This window comes from Pungitius pungitius, chromosome 6 (genome assembly GCF_949316345.1).
Source record: "Pungitius pungitius chromosome 6, fPunPun2.1, whole genome shotgun sequence".
NCBI classification, from domain to species: Eukaryota; Metazoa; Chordata; class Actinopteri; order Perciformes; family Gasterosteidae; genus Pungitius; species Pungitius pungitius.
In genome coordinates this window covers 6,409,902-6,429,549 of record NC_084905.1, presented here as the reverse complement: position 1 = coordinate 6,429,549, position 19,648 = coordinate 6,409,902, and the positions used below count along the sequence as shown (strand labels likewise).

Sequence of the window (19,648 nt, the reverse complement as noted above, 5' to 3'; positions counted from 1 at the left end):
TCAGGTTAGATGGCTAAATTAAAATGTTTGCTCCTGCTAACACACACACACACACACACACACACACACACACACACACACACACACACACACACACACACACACACACACACACACACACACACACACACACACACACACACACACACACACACACACACACACACACACACACACACACACACACACACACACACACACACACACACACCATTGATTAGGTAGACTGCAGTGTCTCCCCATGGTTTACTACTTCATGGTGGAAAACACTGAACTGGCAGCGGTCGGTTATCAAACAATTGGCCAAATAACCCGTTTTATGCTTTATAATACGGTAACCAGCGACATTATAAATAATAAGTAAATAGCTGCCTTTGAGCACAAAATAGTTGTAGCCACCACACGTTGTGTATCGCAAGGGGCTCTTGCGTCTGCGTGTCCTTGCGTTTCTCTGAAAACGCAGAAGCATAAACTAGGCTTGAGCCAAGTCAGTTTGCGCCATGTGCCTGGGACCACACAAGTAAAAGGAAAACGTCCACCACTTTGCTCTAAACTGTAAAATCTCAACAAATACTTGATTTAAGCATTCAGGCCGCCTGAAGATTAATTATAATGTTGCTGATCTCAAATTAGAAACAATGATCTGATTAAAAAGCAGATGACTGACCAACTTCAGAAATAAACAGACCTTTATTTACAAATGTGTTTTTGCATTTTGCATAGACACTTAAGATTCCAAAATAAAAATGAATATTAAAAAAAACATATTTAGGAAATGTTAATTAATGTTGCGTAATTTGGCAAAAGGAAAAGTTCACTGATCAGGATCGAGGTGTCTAAGCTGTCGCCCGTCATCTATTTTGTATAAACACACATAAAGAAGATCTGCATGAACTTCCCTCCAAGAGGCGGAAACCTTTCACTTTGCTAAGCAGCCGCCACAATCAGTAGCATTATTACACTCATCATCATCATTATTATTATTATTTTTATCATGGTCATCAGCCATCATCCCCGACATCAACGTTAATCTTTGGGTCATCATTTTTGTCACAGTTCACTGCGGTTGTAGCTCAATCCGGTGAAAACACAGCCCCATACCTGAGGATTTAATATTATTGCTGCACTGAATATTAAAAATCTACACAAAATAATGTCACTGCATTATTATTGTTATTAAGTCATCTTTGCAAAAGTTTCTAAAATGGATTTGTTATTTTACAGAGTGTAGGAATTCATGGACACAGATATTATGTAAATGAGAGTCTTTTCTGAAAGCTAGAAAAGTGGATAGGAAGGGATTTTCAGCAGTTGTAGTACATTCAGACTTGGCCTGACTGATTTACGTGAAAGGTTTTGATGCAGTTCTCAGCTTGCTTTAGTTGTCAGGTTGCTCAGAGACTTTCTGAAGATCCGCCGATCGCGATCAAGACTCCTGCTGCCCGGTCAGATGGTTCATCCATCGTCATCCTGCTGGGGTCCGCGGGGCCAATAAAAAAAAAAAATGACCCACAAGATCCCCACAGCAGGAGGTCTGACAGGCCGGCCTCATGCCCTCAGCTCTGTCCTTCTGACGCCATGACAACACACTACAGGCATCCATCTTCATCAAAACACTCCATTTCTTTACTGTCCATCCAACAAGAAAACATCTGCTCACGTTGGCAATGTAACGTTGCTGCTATTAACCCTCCTGTTCTGTACAAAGGCGATTTACAAAATTGGGTTGTTGTATCACAAAAGAAGAGAAAACGGAGGACATATTACAAAAGACTTGCAAAAATATATCTTGAGTGGGTAAACATGTAAAAATTGACATTAACATTACATTAGTGCCCTGGAGTAGGATTTTACTTCTGCAGCTTTCCTGATAATAAATAAAGTCCTTTAGCATGTTGTAATATTTGAAAACAGATTATTTTGTGTTCACAGTTGTTTCCAAAAACTACAGCGAGGCAAAAAAGGGAGGGAATATCTGTAGCCTGTTACAATACCTGAGCGTGAGCGAGTGTGGCAGCGTAGCGGCTAAAGGAGAAACACTGAAGCTGCAGAAGGATGGAACTTTTTCTGTCCTGAGTTGGTTCACCAGGTCACAGACTCTTTCTCTCTCTCCTCCACACACACCCTCACACTACATCACGTCCCGTTTCTTCTCCACATCCCACACTCCACAGTCTTCCACATTCAACATCCACATATCACTTCCTTTTCCCTCAGTCTTCCCCTCAAGGAATCTTGGACACTGTGCGTGTGGTTTTGATCTGAATTCCTTGGTGTGACGAGGCGATATATATATATATTTATATTTATACATATTTAAGGGTCAGTGCCAAATGGGGTCCACTGTTCACGCATGCTTAAAATAAAACAAAAATGGCACAGAAAGGCTTCGCTACGGGGCACAATCACTCAGCGGGTAACGGTGTGTACTGGTCGACACAACCAAGCTCAGAATGCGGAGAATGCCTCGTGTGCTGGGAGCCACGAGGCAGAATGACTTGAGATGGATGCGGGGGGGGGGGGTCAGACTCCGTGGTTTTGGAAAGCTGTGGCAGTGGAAATTGATCTATCGGGTGTCCGGGTGGAGACAGCATGTGGGCTGGTTGCTAAGTCCTGAGCTGGTTCTGTGTTAGTACTTCTCATTGGGGATGACGGTGTTGAAGGGGTGGTCCCAGAATTTGGAGGTGATGCCAAAACCTGGAAAGAGATCACATCAGGGCTTTGTACAGCATAAGCATGGAGACGCAGACCTTAAAAATATAAAATATATATTTTACAAATAAATTCTCCCCCCCCCCCCCCCCTCCCGTTTGTCTGACGAATGTCCGGCTTCCAGTGCTCACCTGCTCGCTGGTGCTCAAAGTGGTGTTTGACGTGGTAGGCCTTCAGGCCGTACATGTACGAGCCCCTCTTGGGGGAACCGTAGTGGAGGTAGTAGTGTATCATGTCGTACACGACGTAGCCACACAGACCACCGACGAACACGGACGTACCGAGGATCTCCGGGAGCGTCCTGCAGAGGATCAGATAGAAACTCCCCACCACCAGGGAGGCCAGGCCGGGGGGGAAGACCAGCCGAGAGCCGTCAAACGGAGACTGTGGAGACACACATGACGCACCGAGACGAGGATGAGGCAACAGGAAGGGTCTGGGTTTACGTTAAAACTATTGATTGTCATCCACAACACATTCAAAGGGCATAATATAATAAATACTTCTGAGCTAATGGTTGAACTGGTTTTGTGGCCCGTTGCTCATCCTCGCAGTGTTCCCTACCTTGTGGTGCTGTCCGTGCAGGAGGAAGTGTATCATGATTAGGTAGTAGTTGTGAGCCGGCGGTTTCATGTGAAAGACAAAGCGATGGATGCAGTACTCGATGAACGACCACAAGAACCAGCCCAACAGAAAGAGCAGAGGGAAGCAGTACTTGTGGATCGGGACGGAGATGCCTGGGAACACAGAGAGAGTCAGGTGCACGTGTCAGGTGCACGTGAAAGAGACCACGAGGTGGGCTTTGTGCGCTTGTGCATAAAGTGAGCACAGGCGAGGGTTGAGCATCTTAAATTACGAAAGTGCGCAAAAGTCTCTTGTGCTTTTTGAAAAACGTGTACCATGATATCACCATTGTGTGGCTGTGTGTTTAGGCAGGCACTTGTGTGTGCGTGCGTGTGTGTGTTACCTGAAGCAAGGTTGAGCCTGGTGGTGCCCTTAGCCAGGCTGGTGTAGCAGTACCAGCTGAAATAGAAGACGACAGGAAGCCACACCACTGGCACCCAGTACCTGCAGCCAGAGAGCATACATCAATGTGGTCATACTGTCGTTAGTTTAGACTTTAATTGTTGGAATGCATTTATTTAGGGGGGCTATGACTTTTCAGCTTTTTAGCTCTCATAATTTAATTAATTTGAATTAAGATCATTAACTTTTTGCACTGAGGAGTGAACAATTGTAAATGTGACATCCTACATCAAAGAGGAATTCCACATATGCGTATAAATGTGTGATTGGGTTTGATGTGCAGTACTGGAAAATGAAGAGTTTTCTAGTTTCTAGTTTTATTAGCTTAGGGCGACTGTGGGTGAGTGGGGGGTGCGGCCGTCCTCCAATCAGAGGGTTGGCGGTCTGATCCCAGGCCCGGCTGACCTGCATGTCAATGTGTCCTTGGGCAAGACACTCTAGCTGTGACTACAGTGTGTGAATGTTACTGATGGGCAGGTGCTACTGTGTATGGAAGGTCCTGTCATTAGTGTATGAATAAGTGAATAATGTCATGTAGTGTTAAAGCGCTTTGAGTTGTCAGAAGACTAGAAAAGCGCTATACACATCCATTTACCAAGTTCATTTAGTTTGAATGACAAACATTCTGTCTCCCAAACACCTCACTCACCCTTTAAATGTATTTCAGCTTCTCCTATTTCTATTCGTTCACAAATGTTTATTTAAGCTTTTTTCATTTCTATACTTTAAGTAACTTTCAGAAATTAATTTCAACGCATTTTCTAGTTATTATTACTCTCGGATCTGAATGCAATAGGCATATTTTTACCTTTTATTTATGTATTTAGTTATTATTCATTTCCTTTTTTCATCAATATAAAAAAGACAAGACAACGTCTCCTACCAGGAAGTCTTGGTGCCGGCCTCCATCAAGGGATTTCCGAACAGTCTGATCGGTCTGTCGACCGGCTGGTGAACCCACGCGTCGTACTTCTCTCCCAGGTGGCCTACCTGCCATGCCAGAGGCTTTCGCCAGTCCACCAAATCCTGCACAGACCCAACCGCCAAGACATTAATACCACAGATTTATGCAGAGTGTGCTACAGAAATCCCACAGTAAACAGAGATGTGACAGAAACCTGCACCATCCAGCAGGGGACAGCAGAGAGCTAAAGCACTGGTGAAGCGCTCTTTGTCAAACCAGGAAGGGACTGTTGGTGTGTTGTTGAGGATGCCTTTGTAACAGGTACAGACTGACACAGTTCCCCCCGGGGGGACTACAGTGTCGGTTTAAACTATCCACAGGGGACAACGTGTTTTTTCACATTTAGAGAGAACAAAACCTAAAAAGCCCGGTGCGCAGGCCGGCGGCTCCGCTTCCCGGCCGGCCTCCCAAAGCACGTGCACTCACTGCCGCCCTTTGGCGCGACGTGGCACTTCCCCCGGTGGCAGCCGGTCAGCTAGCCGCCGTGGGGCCGCCAAGTCATGGCCGTCGGAGAGTCACACCTTTGTTCTTTATGGCCCCCATAAAGACAGGAAAACTGATTCTGTTTGGCAGCTCGTTCTGCTTTCAGTGCTGATAGAAAGCCACACTGTGCGCCGGATGCAGCTAAAAGGGACCACAGCCAAAGGTCAATACACAAAGATCTTCCACCTAAATGCGTTCATATCGACTGTTTCATTGGTGCTTTGGAGAAAACGTATTTACACAATGAGAGTTTTGATAAGGTATCTTATCTTGATAAGCAATTTATTCATAATGACAGCTGTAAATGAAATGTGTTTGATGATGCCACAAAATATCTATATCATATGTTGCTATGATTTATACAATAATGGTAAATGCCAACCAAAAACAATTAAATGTATCCATATTTTTCACAGAAATATTCTATAACAGCTTTGCACTATGGCCTACCTTGCAAAGCTTCAACGTGTGTACCAAGCTCAGTGCATGTTTATATGGTATGTATTATTATTATTATTATTATGAACTGAAGAAAAAAAGAAAGAGCAGAAATCGCATCCCAGATATGTACGCTTGTGACAAGGGTCGATACCTCCTGCCGAGAGTTATGACACAATAAGAGAAGTTCTCCAGGAAAGGGTTCTTAGCTTCAACCTATTTGCACTGCAGCTTGTGAAGATGTCTTATATCGATTCAGATAGTTATCTCATTAACAACAAAACATTATTAAAAGGTGACAAATTACAAAACTAAAAGGTATAAAGTGAATTCTGTATTATCCAGAGTGGAGTAGAGATGATCACACACACCCTCATCTCCTCTCATAATGATTATTGTAATCGGATTTCCTCCCCGGCTCACTGTAGCATTTAGGAGACACTCTGACGGAGCGCTGCACGGTCACACTCCTGCAGGCTGAAACGCTTTGCCCTTATTTACCAGCCCGTGCTCCCATGTCAGACCTTGTCACGTTCTCTATTTGTCCCACGCACTCAGCTCCAGAGCCGTGGTGACTGAGCGTTAACTCTGCTTCTACCTTTATGGTTTGCTAATTCTGAGATTTCTTCTGAGAATCAGCTCAAGACTTTGTTGCCTGTCCCGTTTAGAGTGGCGTTTGTGTCAAACCAGCTGTGAGCTGGCTTAATAAATAGGTTGTGTTCTTGTACATTATTGGCCCTCTTACGGTCACATTGTGTCACTTGTGTTTTCTTCTCTGTGACCTTTGTCTGTGAAAATGCGCTACAGGGATGAATGTTGCTCACCTACTCGTCAAACAAACCGGGAGGGTTTAGGAATGACGCGGGGTGAATAACCTGATGACTGTTCACTCTTCTCCTCCAGCCCCATCTCTCACACACACACACACACACACACACACACACACACACACACACACACACACACACACACACACACACACACACACACACACACACACACACACACACACACACACACACACACACACACACACACACACACACACACACACACACACACACACACACACACCTACCTTGTCCAGGTCCACTGGGCTGCAGCGGTTGTAGTCGGCGTGCTCGCCTGTCCTCTCGTCTCCCGTCCCTCTGTCCGTCTGAGCGCCGGCTTTCCTCCTCTCCCTCACGGCCTGCAGGGACAACACCAGGCGACAAACGGGACGTGAGTAACTGCATGAACGTAGACGAAGTGGACAAGCCCTTTTCCCCCCCCAGTCTCCTGTCATTTCACTAAGGTCCTATGTAGAGACAGATGTGTCTCTGAGTCAGGCTGCAGGATTAAAGCGGGCAAAGGAAAGGATGGCAGAATATTCTCCAATTCAATCAACACCCGAGAGCTCCATTTCCTGCCTCCATCCAATAAAGCTGCTAATCTATAAATCACAGTTCATATTGCAAATGCTATATTATATATAAAGTGTATTACAGTGTTTGAGAGACTGTGGAGGGAGCGCCTCGGACCCTCTGAGATGGGACAGGAGGGGGGTAATATTAGTGTGTATATTAAAGTAAAATGCACACTGAGAGCGAAATTAAGAGTCCCACGTGCACTTGTAACGCTATGTAGCTGGTATGGCAACACAAAACAAAACATCCCATCCAGAAGGCATCTTAAACAGGAATAGTCTTCAAATAAGATGGAAAAGTGACGAATTCACTTTCTACGTGGGGTTTGTGTGTGCGCGTTGATTCACAAGGGCCAGCTCTTCTCCAGGGCCAGCTCTTCTCCAGAAGGGACCTTTAGTCCCACCGCCGTGTCACATACGCAAAAGTTGAGGCTACATGTGGCACACACACCTCAACACATAACAGTTTACAATCCTCAATCTTTGAACCTTTTCAATCGACAGCCTGTCACAGTGTCCACGGGTAGAGGTCCTAAACAAGATCAATCATTGATCCGACTCCGCTGATGTTATCCCTAACATGGGCCCTGGTGTTAAAAAGATAACCCACCCCCTCCCATCGCCATGCGTGAGAAAAACAAAAGCCAGTTTTCCTAGTCGAAACCTTTCCACCTTCTGCAGGAAGGGCTCAGCGGGCATATTTGAATGAAGCATTAGTGACTTTCACACAGTCACTCACCCTGACAACGAAAGGAAGCGCCAGCGGCTGCGGCTTCGCACGCGTGTCAGACACGACACGAGTGCGTTATCCACACAGTGTGTGAAATAGTGAGCGCACGCACGCATTCAAACGGACTGTGAAGGAGCCGTGTTTGGTAAAGGTGGTAAATATGAAGGGTTGTAGAAACAAGTCCCTTTGTTGTGTTTCCTGTCATGGCATCGCCGTGTGGGCACTGTGGGCCGTCAGTGCCCAGGAAACAGCGACTGCATCACTGATACCCCACCATGTGCTCCACCATGTGCCCCACCATGGTTTACCTGAGTTAGAGACTTAGGTAAACCGACAATTCATTATTTGGGTTTTTAGGAGCATTCAGTAGTTGTATACAAACCGGACACCAGCACTACGCACAGATGTACAGTCAAAAGAAAAAGCAGACATCTTCAGAGGGGTAGTCAGTTTAAAAAAAAGCATGGAGGTGTGGTCAGTGAAAGGTTTGTATATCTCCTTCTCTTTAGTCTTTCACCATGTGACCCAACCACCCTCTGACTGACTGTCAGTCAAGTGAAGAATTCATCAGCTGGCTGGTTTTCAAGCACAACCACAACTACATACAACCCAAACTCGTTCACAGGTCCCTTGGTCCCTTGTTACCCTGTCACCTTGGCCATAAAACACCTACAGAGGGCAACACAATCAAATACAAAAGGGGAGAAGAAGCCACAGAGCAGGAGGAATGTTACATAAAAGAAAAGACAAAACAATGTGTGTATCAGAGCACAAACGTGTTTTAGGCGATACTGTACCAGGTGACAGACCCGAAACCAAATCAAATCACACAGGGTGGCACAGCTAACTCTGTTGGCTCAAAAGACGCACACACACACACACACACATGTGATAGCTTAATGTTGGCGACGGTAATAAACGGACACACCCTCTGTATCAGCAGTGGCCGTGGCCTACGTGAATGAGGCTGTGCCGCATGAGATTCTGATGTTTAATAAGCTCCTCCCACTTTATACACACTGGACCAGATAGATAAAAGGGTCACTGGAAGATAAAGGTGCTACAGATATGGGGATCAATTTTACACAATGCTGATAATGAGAAGGGATCAGAATATAGTATTGATCATTTCTAAGTTATAAGTATGACTCATTTGTTAAAAAATTATGATGATTAACCAAAATAAAAAGGTCACAAAGATAATCAAAAAGTTATTCTATGGTTTCATTTACACCCAACCTATGATGACACTAGAAAAGGTCTAAAAAAGTTAAGCATCTGTAACCATGAAAGTCTTCGTGTCCACACGTATCACACGATGAACCCTGAGAAGCACCCTCCTACACACAAAAAGGAAAGGTAATGATGAAGGTAGTGATCTTTCCACCGCTTACGCAGTTTTTATATATAGTTTTGGCAGATCTGGCAGCAGGGGAACATGACTTCCTCCAGCTGTTCATCCAATGGGGCCAAAGTTTTGTTTTTGTACATCTAAATCAAAAAAGAACGGAGACAGGAAGTTGTTTGGGAATCACCTCTGTGGCCGATTTCCTTTATGGTTTTACAACTGTGTGATCACGACCAGCTAGCTCAAAAATTGCTGCCACCCCCTCCCCCACCTCAAAGGATTTTGTAGTCAAAATGATCCCCCTCAGGGAAAAAATATTTGGAGAGTTTGCACAACGCTTTCTAATAATCCTGACTTGTGCAACGAAAGATTGCCCTTTTTGTTTTAAGGTGGACGTTGAGACAATTTGGTGTCAGCTGTGGAACATGCAGTTTACCTGTAGTTTCCGTATTTCACCATGAAAAGTAAGGCTGCAACACGTAACTCATAGACTATTAGTACAAGGCCTGCAGGAGTAACATGTGGCGTGATGTCACTCATTTGGATTGTGAATTGCGGTTTTGAAGCCTTGAGTTTGGCTTTTTTGGCCAACACCATGTTGGTCTTTTACAACCAGTCAACAGAAGTGAACCTATTTGGACTCTAGAAGAAACACCGTCCACAACTCTGAATGGACAATAATTACTAAATCAGAATCATTCTGTATTGGAGAAGATGCTAAGGTCCAATCGCCTCAAAACACCTTCTCTAAGGGCAGAGACACGGATGCAGACTTGTGTTTCTGTTGATCCAGGAGTGCCTGTGCACACTCATCAGGCCGGGGCTCAGACAATGGGCCACGGTGGGGAGGGGGAGGGGTCTGTGCTGTTGACACAACAGTCAATGATATTTATTGATCGTGGGACAGTGAGTGTGATCGGAAGACTTTTCAACTACAATATATAGTGTTTCTAAGCTTAATAAACATCTGAAGCCTATACGTCATTGAATATATCAAACATTGAGGATGGCCTTTTGTCTTTAAAAAGACAAACCTCAACTACGTCCTTCCACTTTTTTCCACGCTCGCAGTGTAGGTGGCTCATTGATTGGATCGCTAAAATCATCCAATTTACCCTCTCACAACAGAGAAGTACGCTCTCCACGTTTCCATTTCTGCAAACTCCGGGGAGGCCTCCCTAGGAGAGGCCGAGGCGACGGAATTATGTTATTTTTGCGGAGGACACCACTGTCAAAGAGACCAACATAAGGAGCGCTCTGTCAGAATGAGACAAAACTAAACAAAGGAGATGGTTGGAGGAGGGTGGCGATGTGGCTGGTACCATCGCAACACAGGAGCTACAGTCAGCCTCCGCCACAGGAGGAGGAGGAGGAGGAGGATGTGGGTGTGCTGAAGAGGAATGAAACAGATTTTCAAGGCAGCAGACCATTAACGATAGGAAGAAGTTATTCTTGTTGAGGTGCAAAAAAACGACAAGGAGTCATAAAAGAGGCTTGAGTGTTGAGAGTTGAAGGGCAGAGCGGGACAGGTACCGAGATAACTAGGGGACGGGGTGGGGCATAGGTGAAGGATGGAGGGGTTGGGTGGGTGAGAACACTGACGCAACTTCTCATCATATATAACAGGGCTGAGGAAATGTGTCAGCTGGCCCCAATAAGTAACCAATAAACCTTTCAACAGCAAAAATAAATCTTTGATCATTTCCCACTGGAATTGATCTGAATTGTAGCCCTTGTCTAATCTTGCGACCGTCTGAAGAGCCTTTCGGGGCTCGCCCGCCTCACACCCGTATAGCCACGTGCTAAACTAGGCAAGGGGTGAAATGGAAATCACACATCCAGAGCTGCACTACCCACCACGCGCTCGCTGGAAAACGCCATTTTCCCCCCCATTTCTTTACCTCTCGTCTTTCATTGATGATGAAGTTTGGCTTGATTAAACACGGAGGTAAAATTCCGCCAACAATATAAAGATGGGCTCTTTTTCTTCGTCGTAGCCATGGCTATGTTGTCTAAATTATTATTAACAAGTCGTATTTCTTTTATCAAGTATTTCCAACATAAGATGACCGAGAGGTTATTTCTTATAGATGTATCTTTTGAAATACCAGAAGACATGCTTTATTGTGATGAACATTCACATGGAGATTGAAAAGACTGTTTATCTAGATGACCGTTTGAGTATTTGCCTAAGTTATGTGACTGGGGGGTGTTTGACAGATGGACGAGTACAACACACACACACACGATTATCCTTTCATAGCAGGGTATGGAAGAACAACGCTATTATGTATTAATGTCACTTGAAACTTTGCAAATTGGAACCACAGACCTGCCGCTGTGACAACTGTGTGTGTGTGTATGCGTGTGTTTGTGAGGGCGTGTCCACAGCAGGTCTCAGGCCAGATGCATGTGGAAAGCACTGTGTTGAAGTTCAGTGACTCCGGGGGAAGGGCTTTGAACACTTGTGTGGCGCATCGATCCCACACATTACAGCGAGTGTGAGAGAAAAAAAAAAAGTTTATTTGGGAACAGTGACTCGCCGACTGACATTGGAAGATATTCAGTAAAAGCATGCGATCGCGAGATCAACCACTGTGTGTTTAGACATCAGGAGGAGTGGCAAGCATAAGAGCCAACAAACAAAAGGTTCCTCTCAGTTACACTCCGTCAGGAAATCCTGATGTTTAAATGTAATCTTATCAAATGTAGGTTTTTCAATAAATAAAGTGGTTTGAAACAGTACAAAAATGATGGAAACCATCTGACCCCTGACACCAGTGACTCTTACCAAAACACCAACAGCAATAGTGGCCGACATCAAGTGTACTTCCTTGAGCACTTCCATGTAACATCATGTGCCAAACAAGCTTGCGATAACATTGTTTTTTTTTTTATTGCCGAGTCACAAGTAATCGGCATGCTCTGCTAGATTCAGCTTTTTAAACAATGCCAGTAGCGGCAAGTTCAAACGACTGGGTCATGTTTGAATTTCTTCACAGCTCAGATGTGGCGAGATGACACACCTCTCCATGGCAGATGAAAGGTGATCTTGGTGAGCTTGAGTTGCTTGCGTCGTTTCTGCCTTCATTCGGAGGCCGTCAGCCGCGAAGGCAGCAAAAAGCAGGTGGTTGTAAACCTCAGGAACCTTCTGCTTTTTAGAAACACACGAAACGAACGGCCTGCATTAGATACAGCGTTTTCCTGCCTCGCCGCGTTGACTACGGCGAAAGCGAATGTGCGGACTTCTCCCTCACGCCGAGCGTCACCAAAAATATGGGGCCAGTAGTTTGTGCGTAATCCTGCTGACAAACACACTGCCTCCAGGAGGAGGCCACAGAAGAAGGGCAGCATCTGTACTCCAGCCAGCCTTTTAAGCGGCCCGACAAAGTTGTATTATTATAGTTGTATATTGTATGTATGGTCATTGACCTTCTCGCTTACAATTAAACACAAACTGTAAACAATATTTCATATCAATGATGAATGCAACACATCCACAAAGCAACTCGCATCCTCCGCTGTTGCGGCGGTTCTGCGGTTCGACCACAGCAGCCTCGTATCCTGTGCAGAGTTGATTAAGGTGGCTCATGTGGGGTTTTATTAGCCCAAGGACACAAAAGAAAAGAGAATGGAATGTGTGTGTGTGTGTGTGTGTGTATTTTCAGCTAGCAATATCACTCATCTCCCTCTAACTAGAAAAACAAGTCCAACCTGACTGACCAGGACTTGAGGTTGCATCCTCTCCCTGTGGGGTTTGTGTGTGTGTCATAACCAGAGGCTGTGTGTAGCTAGTTTGTGCAGCAGGCATCATGTTACCATGAAGACAGGGAGTGCTTTATAAACAATATACGCCCCCCCTCAACCCACTGTCTCCTTCTGAAGACATGTGGATATTGATGTTGTCGTTTTTTAATCTCACAAATGACAATTTGCAGAAAAATGTACCTTTGATTTTTGAGGATGTCAAACCAGTCTCAATCTGGTGAATCACCAGAAGGTAAAGCACGGACACATTATGTGTGTCACGGAGCGGTCCGTAAGCACCACGCACAATGACACCACATCGCGTGTGTGATCCTGTGTCGCTGACCTTGGTAATCAATGCTCGCACTGTGACACGGTACCAAAATACAACATTCACAGAGACCAAAAACAAACCGCAGAGAAAAAAGGTGTCGTATTAATATAAAACAATGAGCAAACCCTCACAATGTGACTGCTGCTACAACCAACAAGCCAAACCAGCCGGTTGGAAAACAGCATGAAATCACGGCAAAACAAGCTTCATATGTAGCTTGGACTCATTTTCTGATTTAATGAAAATGTGGGTCCAAACTTTGCCTCGTACTGTATGAAGTTCAAATAAATCAGTGGCATATCTAAAGTGGCATGTGTGTGATATGAGAATTCTTTTAAAAAGGTGAACTGTGAAATGTCAGCAAAGGGTCAGCGTTTGTTCTCTACGAGCTGGGTCCATCCATAAAATGACACTTCTATCTTTAAACCGTCACGTGTGCCGTCAGGCTAACCTCAAGGTAAGCAATCTGTGCGTTTTCCTGGGACACTAACTGGGGGTCAGGGGCGGGGCAGCCTCCTGATATGAAGACATAAAAATCCACAGAAGCCATGCGTGTTGGCACCATTTAGCAGGTGTGAACGTTCGAAACGTGTCACAGTTCAAGTCTTAGTGGTGAATGAAAATACATTTTAGAGGTAGCGGTGGAAAGCTCTCGATCACTTGCATTACATGACATTTTTTATTTGTTTATTTTCCATTCGGTTTGTGTATTCACTTTACAAAGAAAGTTAATTTCAAATCAAACGTAAAAAAATCCTTTTTATCTTTGACTTTAGTAACTTTGGAAACATGGGTGTAAATTCATTGCCATGATTCCACATTCTGCTCTGTTCACAACCAGCACATTTGGGGGCCGCTTGCCTCTCCAGCCAATCGGAAATCCCCCCCCCCGTGGGAAATTGCTTTATAGTTAAAAATACGTTATGAGCATGGGACTCGGCTGAGTGTAGTCACTGGGAGGAAAGGTTAATGGTAGGCCTTACAATCACTCCTATGAGACACTATGGCCCAAATCAATTGCCCGCCTCCCTCCCATCTGACCGGTCATCCAGCTTCCGTCATCCTCTCTTGTTCTCCCTCAGTCTCTCCCAGGTGTTGGCGTAGCGATGAGGGGAGCCACCTGAGGCCTGCCCCACAGCGTTAATTGCCGTGGTGGCAGTCTCCACGGCAGCATAAAAGGTAAACAATGGGCCAGGTAATGCGTCTCCATGGCTATCAAGAGTTAAAAGATGCAGCTTGGCAGCGCGGGGGGGAGGGGAGGGGGGGGGGGGTGGATGTGCACTGATGACGCAGGCTCTTGTGTGCAGTACAGCTGATGGTAACAGAACACCAGCCGGGGTGCTAGTTCATGCTAAGCTATTGGTTTGCTTTCATGTGGCAGGCTCATATTTAGAGAGCTATCAAAGTCTTTAATAAATAACCACAAAGCAATCAGGTTGAGGAGAGCTAGTTGACGTTAGCGGTTAAATTGTCCTGATTGGATAAATAACGGAGCTAATAACGGAGCTAATGGCCAACGTTAACAGAGGTTTCCTTTTTGTTCCACTACACAGCGCTCAGGCTCCAAGCAGCATAAAATATAAAAATAAAATATAAAAATGTGTTATTATTTACATCTTAATGATTTGAATCATGTGCTCCTATTCAAATAACCCCTGTAGATGGCAGATAACAGAGTAAAAGAATAACATCTAGAATTATTGTTTGAGTTTATAATTGCTCCCCGGGCAAAAAAAAAAAAAAACATGGGTTAAAAATGCAATGTAAGTTGATTTGGATAAAAGAGTCAGCTAAATGACATGTAATGTAATGATACCCAACTTCAGATATCCTTGCCTAGAAAGGAAAAACAGGAATCACATCCTCTCCAATGCAGATTCTAATAAAAGACTAATTAGCAGCAACATTTACCACATTGCACTTGTAAATATTAAGCTTACGGTTTAATATTGAACTGAGGTCCTTCCTAACCTGCTGGAGCCGAGGGACAATCCCCTCATTGAGCAGAGAAAGGTTCATCCAGATGGAGGCGTGCATTCCAGACAGCTGACCCTGCAGCATTCCATCCGCAGAAATAATCAAATCACACCACCTCAGCCCCGGTGCTTCGCTCCAACCTCCTGGCCTCCACCTGAAAACGCTCCTTCCCCCATCTGTGCTCTACTCTGTGTCAGTGCCGGGCTTCATTCTCATCGTTTAACGCTGCCACTCTCTGCACCTCCGTTGTTCATTCATTCGCTCACTCATTTGAGATTTCACTTATTTCGACAATACGGCTTAATTTGGTCAACAAACCACAAAGCTCTACTTGTCCAGTTCGGATCGACCTCATCACACCGCAGTGGGCGAGATACAACTTTTCCAGCGGCTTTGCCAACAAGTAAATACAATCTTTACAAGAAAGAAAGAAAATGATCACATCCATTGATGAAGGTCTTGAATCTTCTCTGAGATTATTAAATCATTACCTTAAAGAAGTCCCTCGGCAACTCTGGTCCAACCGCTTGCCCGACTACTACACCCCCACCCCCCCCCTCGACCAAACCGGTTAGCTTTTGGCCGACTAAAGGGGGAAACGCTGAGTTCGGTTTGTTGAGGATAAACACCAGCTCTGTCTGATGAACCCACTCCCAAACACAAACACCAGAGGCTACGTCTTATCTCTCCCGTAAAACTCCCACAGACCTGCAACTCCATCCCAACAGAGCCCCCCCCCCTTGGAACCACACTGCTAGGCCAACAATATGAGTTCAACACAGGTCGATCCAGTATCGATCCAGAAAATGTCTGATCGTTCCAAACTATTATCAAGCAGGAATATCAAACAGCGTCTAGTCTCCACACAACTCAAATACAAGGTATGCTACTTTTGTTTGATAGTAAATAATTGACAGTTTTTATATGTAATGATTAATGGACCAATTGGTTGAATGCGATCCAAACACAAATTAAACCCCATCCAAGCGGTTCCTGCACTGCTTTTCACGCCAAGCATCTCCGTCATTACATAAAGAACATGTGGGGCCTGAATAACTGGAGGAAGTGAGCAACAATAGTTCTCCAGCACCGAGGACAAAGGATGCAGGCCAAAAATGTCATCAACATGGAATGACCTTGTGACTTTAGTCTGGGCAGGGATCGGTCTCATGACCTCCACTGTCGCAATCGACCGGACTTTTAACAGAATCACAGCATGTAGGAGCTCTTTTTCACGGTGAAAATGATGTTTGTCAGGTGACCCTGAAAAAAAGACTCAGCTAACGTATGAAACAAGGTTCCGTTATTTAAAACAACAACAATAAGATTATGAGACCTCAACACAACAGCTAAAGAAGTCTGTCCTTCACTAAAAAAAGAGGGATTGTGCAGTAAGCCTGAGGCTGATGCTGCCGGGCCGCGTTTGATTGGCGCCACAAGATGTCTTGGATTTGAAGTGCTCCCTGCTAACTAACAGCTAACGCAAGTCATTGGAGCCTGAAGATCTACGGCAAGATTTGAAAGGAATGAATGGCCTTTTTTTTTAACTGCAGTGGTGTTGACTTGGTGTGCCAATATGTGACTGACAGGGGGGGGGGGTACAACACACATACGCACAGACACACAAGTGGCCGATGGAAAAGCCATGTAAATGTGGATTTGTGTCAGCAAGAGAATTATGCAAACAGTCCTGGTTTCTCCCTCCTCAGGCACAGAAAAGCACACACACACACACACACAGGGATAGAAAGAGAAAGGGGGGGGGGCTCCGTTTCCCTCTCTCCCTCCACCCCCAAGTATAAAGACAAGCATCGGGCCATATACACTCTGCCCCAGTATGTGTCTTTTTCCACACTTCTCATTCTTCCCCTCCCTAAAGTCAATACTTCAGGATGAGAGGGGGGAGGAGGAGGAGGAGAGGGAGCAGCAAAGGAAAGAGGAGAGGAGTTCTTCTTCCGCGGGAACGCCCAGTAAAGTTCAGGTAGAGACCATTACACACCTGTATGACTCCCCCGGTCCCCAGGACAACAGTCTTCCTCTAACTTGTCTGGTCCAAAGATTTAAAGCTATAAACTTGATGCAAGTTGTTTCACCGGTCGACATTTAAAACACAGCTGGGCGCAAAACTGCTATCAAACAATGAGGCATTTAATATACTGGAAAAGTACGCCAACCCCACCCTTCAGGGTTACACCTGTTGACATCCCCTGTCACTTTTTTGACACCAAGCAAAGACATGACGTAGGGCCGACCAGTGACGACAGGTCCCCCCAGGTGCCCCCCCTCCCCTCCCCTCCCCTCCCCTCCCCGCCGGATCTACCTCATCGGTGCCGCTGTCTCCGTCCAGCTCCCCGATGTAGTACTGCTCCATCCACCGCCGCGCGTTCTCCGAGTGTCGGTGCGGGGGTCCTTCCATCTCCGGGCTGACGTCCTTGCCCGACCGCTGAAGAAGCAGCGCTTCGCCGCCCGGGTGCATCCGCAGGAAGGAGGTCACGTCGTAGACCCGGGTCCCCAGCAGCACCCAGCAGGAGTCCTGGGTGCAGTGGCGGGCGACCTCCTTCTCCGTGAGCAGCCGCGGGGACGTGGACGGTGACATGCTGGGCAGAAGAGATGCGGACTGGCGTCCACGTGAAACCGAGAGCTGAACACGGGGCAGGGGGAACACGGACCTCCTCGGAGAGTCGTCGACCTGACTCCTGGCCTGAGAGTCCAACTTTGCCGATGACACCTCGGGGCACTAAAAGTCCCAACTAGTGGCGAGGGGCGTGGTCTGTGAGCCCTTCAAAGACTCCAAACGCTACGAGCAGCCTACAGTCGTTTAGACACTCGGAAAATACGAATGATGTGCCCACGTGGAGGGTCGCTATTAATTTTAAATATAAAATTGATTGTTTCATATTGTTTCACCTCAAAACTGGGAAATGACGAGTTTTATGTAAGACTATTTAAACTAACGGATTTCTACATGTTCCATGAACGCAGCATTACGTCGAGATGCACCTGTTACTTTGGAGAAAAAAAGGAAAAAGACAGTAAGATTTTTGGAGTCTGGAGTCTGCTGTAAAGAGAAATCTTATACAAATCTCATAATTTAACGACATTTTATTAACAAAAGAACACGTCTCAACGCGGATGATTCACCTCGACCTTCATTGTGGACAAATAAAGAGTGAAATAGAACTGGCATGTAGTCGGTCATCACTTCCTTGATCGATGGGATAAGGCCAATGGCCTTAGGGGAAGGAAATTGACATCGATGATACATTGATACACAAAGATTGCACTTTACACAATCCTGACCTTATAAAGTAGTACCTCAACACTTAAAGAAATAAAAACTGCTTTTCGCCACGAAAGGGTTCATCAAAAATGTTCTCTACTCATTTAGTTAGCATTTTCAAGGAATTAAGTGTAGTGTATATTTTAGATCTACAGTACTTTCTCTTAAGTAAGCGAGGGTGCGATTTGGTTTACGCGTCTTTCTCAACGATATCTTGACCTGGCGATGAGCTCATCTGGGGCATTCACGTCATGTCGGATATACTCCTTTTCGCAGGCGAGCCCCTATACAAACTAAAACAAAATAATTATAATAATGTGCGAATAACGGAGATAATACCTACCCACCTGACACATGAACTATACGCCTTAGGAAACACATTCCAACGATAAAAAACAGGTTGGGCTGCTAACCGAGCAACTGTGCACGAGCGCCCTCCGGGGGGGCGCGTGTTTTAGAGTGTGTGACGTATGTGTCAAAAACTAACATGGAGAAAGGGATGTCAATTTCTAATTTTAGCTTAGTTAAACAGTGAGGAATGTATGGTTGTCCTGCACTTAGTTGAAGCGTTTATATTTCTTATAATGCTTCAGACGTCACTTTTAAGCTTTAGATTTATTTATTTCACCAACACATCCCGGACTTTTCTCGGACCTCGTTGCCTCGAGTCACCCAAATAATGCATTGTCGACCATATCTCCGTTTATAATAATTATAATCTTTTTATGACACTGCGTAATCGTAATCACTCGTAAACCCTCATAACATATTGGTATTCAGACTGGTTTTATAGAGTCTTTGTGGTCATTGTTTCCGTTATGTGATGAATGCCTGATAGGCTGAGCTATTGCACAACCCCCTGGATATAAGTGACTCCAAGTGCTCATTGTTAGTTAAGTAAAGCGATAAAAGTATAAATAATTCTATAAAAGGAAAAACATTTTATGTATAATTAATTGGTTTAAGAGGTAGTATGGATTGCTCCAGAATTACAGGGTTACTTGTTTGATTAAAGCCAATCCACTCCTCCAGACACCACTACAATACTGGGACTAGCCCAAACCATGAAAAACATCCTAAGACCATTATCCCACCTTCACAATATGTCAATATAATTTTGCCTTCAGTATATAGTGTAGCAAGGTATTCTTCAGTATTATAGTTACATTTTAGGGGACCCCCCAAGAGTCCTAAGTCATTTCGA

General features: G+C 45.1%; 1 protein-coding gene across 1 annotated transcript; it reads right to left on the bottom strand.

The window, feature by feature from the left end:
* Window positions 1-671: 671 nt before the first annotated feature.
* fa2h (fatty acid 2-hydroxylase) lies at window positions 672-18,865 on the bottom strand. The gene is made up of 7 exons (XM_037451693.2): window positions 17,485-18,865; window positions 6,702-6,812; window positions 4,622-4,764; window positions 3,680-3,780; window positions 3,277-3,449; window positions 2,844-3,096; window positions 672-2,697 (listed from the first exon to the last, which is right to left on the bottom strand). The coding sequence occupies exons 1-7, from the start codon at window positions 17,758-17,760 to the stop codon at window positions 2,630-2,632; spliced, it is 1,125 nt and encodes a 374-aa protein (XP_037307590.2). The 5' UTR covers window positions 17,761-18,865; the 3' UTR covers window positions 672-2,629.
* Window positions 18,866-19,648: the final 783 nt, after the last annotated feature.

What these genes read in the sequence shown, in the direction of transcription:
- fa2h (XM_037451693.2), bottom strand. Translation starts at nt 17,760, where the DNA reads ATGTCACCGTCCACGTCCCCGCGGCTGCTCACGGAGAAGGAGGTCGCC. An exon ending in GAGACAGCGGCACCGATGAG is followed by an intron (nt 6,813 to 17,484) that starts GTAGATCCGGCG and finishes TTGTCCCTGCAG; the next exon opens with GCCGTGAGGGAGAGGAGGAA. An exon ending in CTTTGAGCACCAGCGAGCAG is followed by an intron (nt 2,698 to 2,843) that starts GTGAGCACTGGA and finishes ATCTCTTTCCAG; the next exon opens with GTTTTGGCATCACCTCCAAA.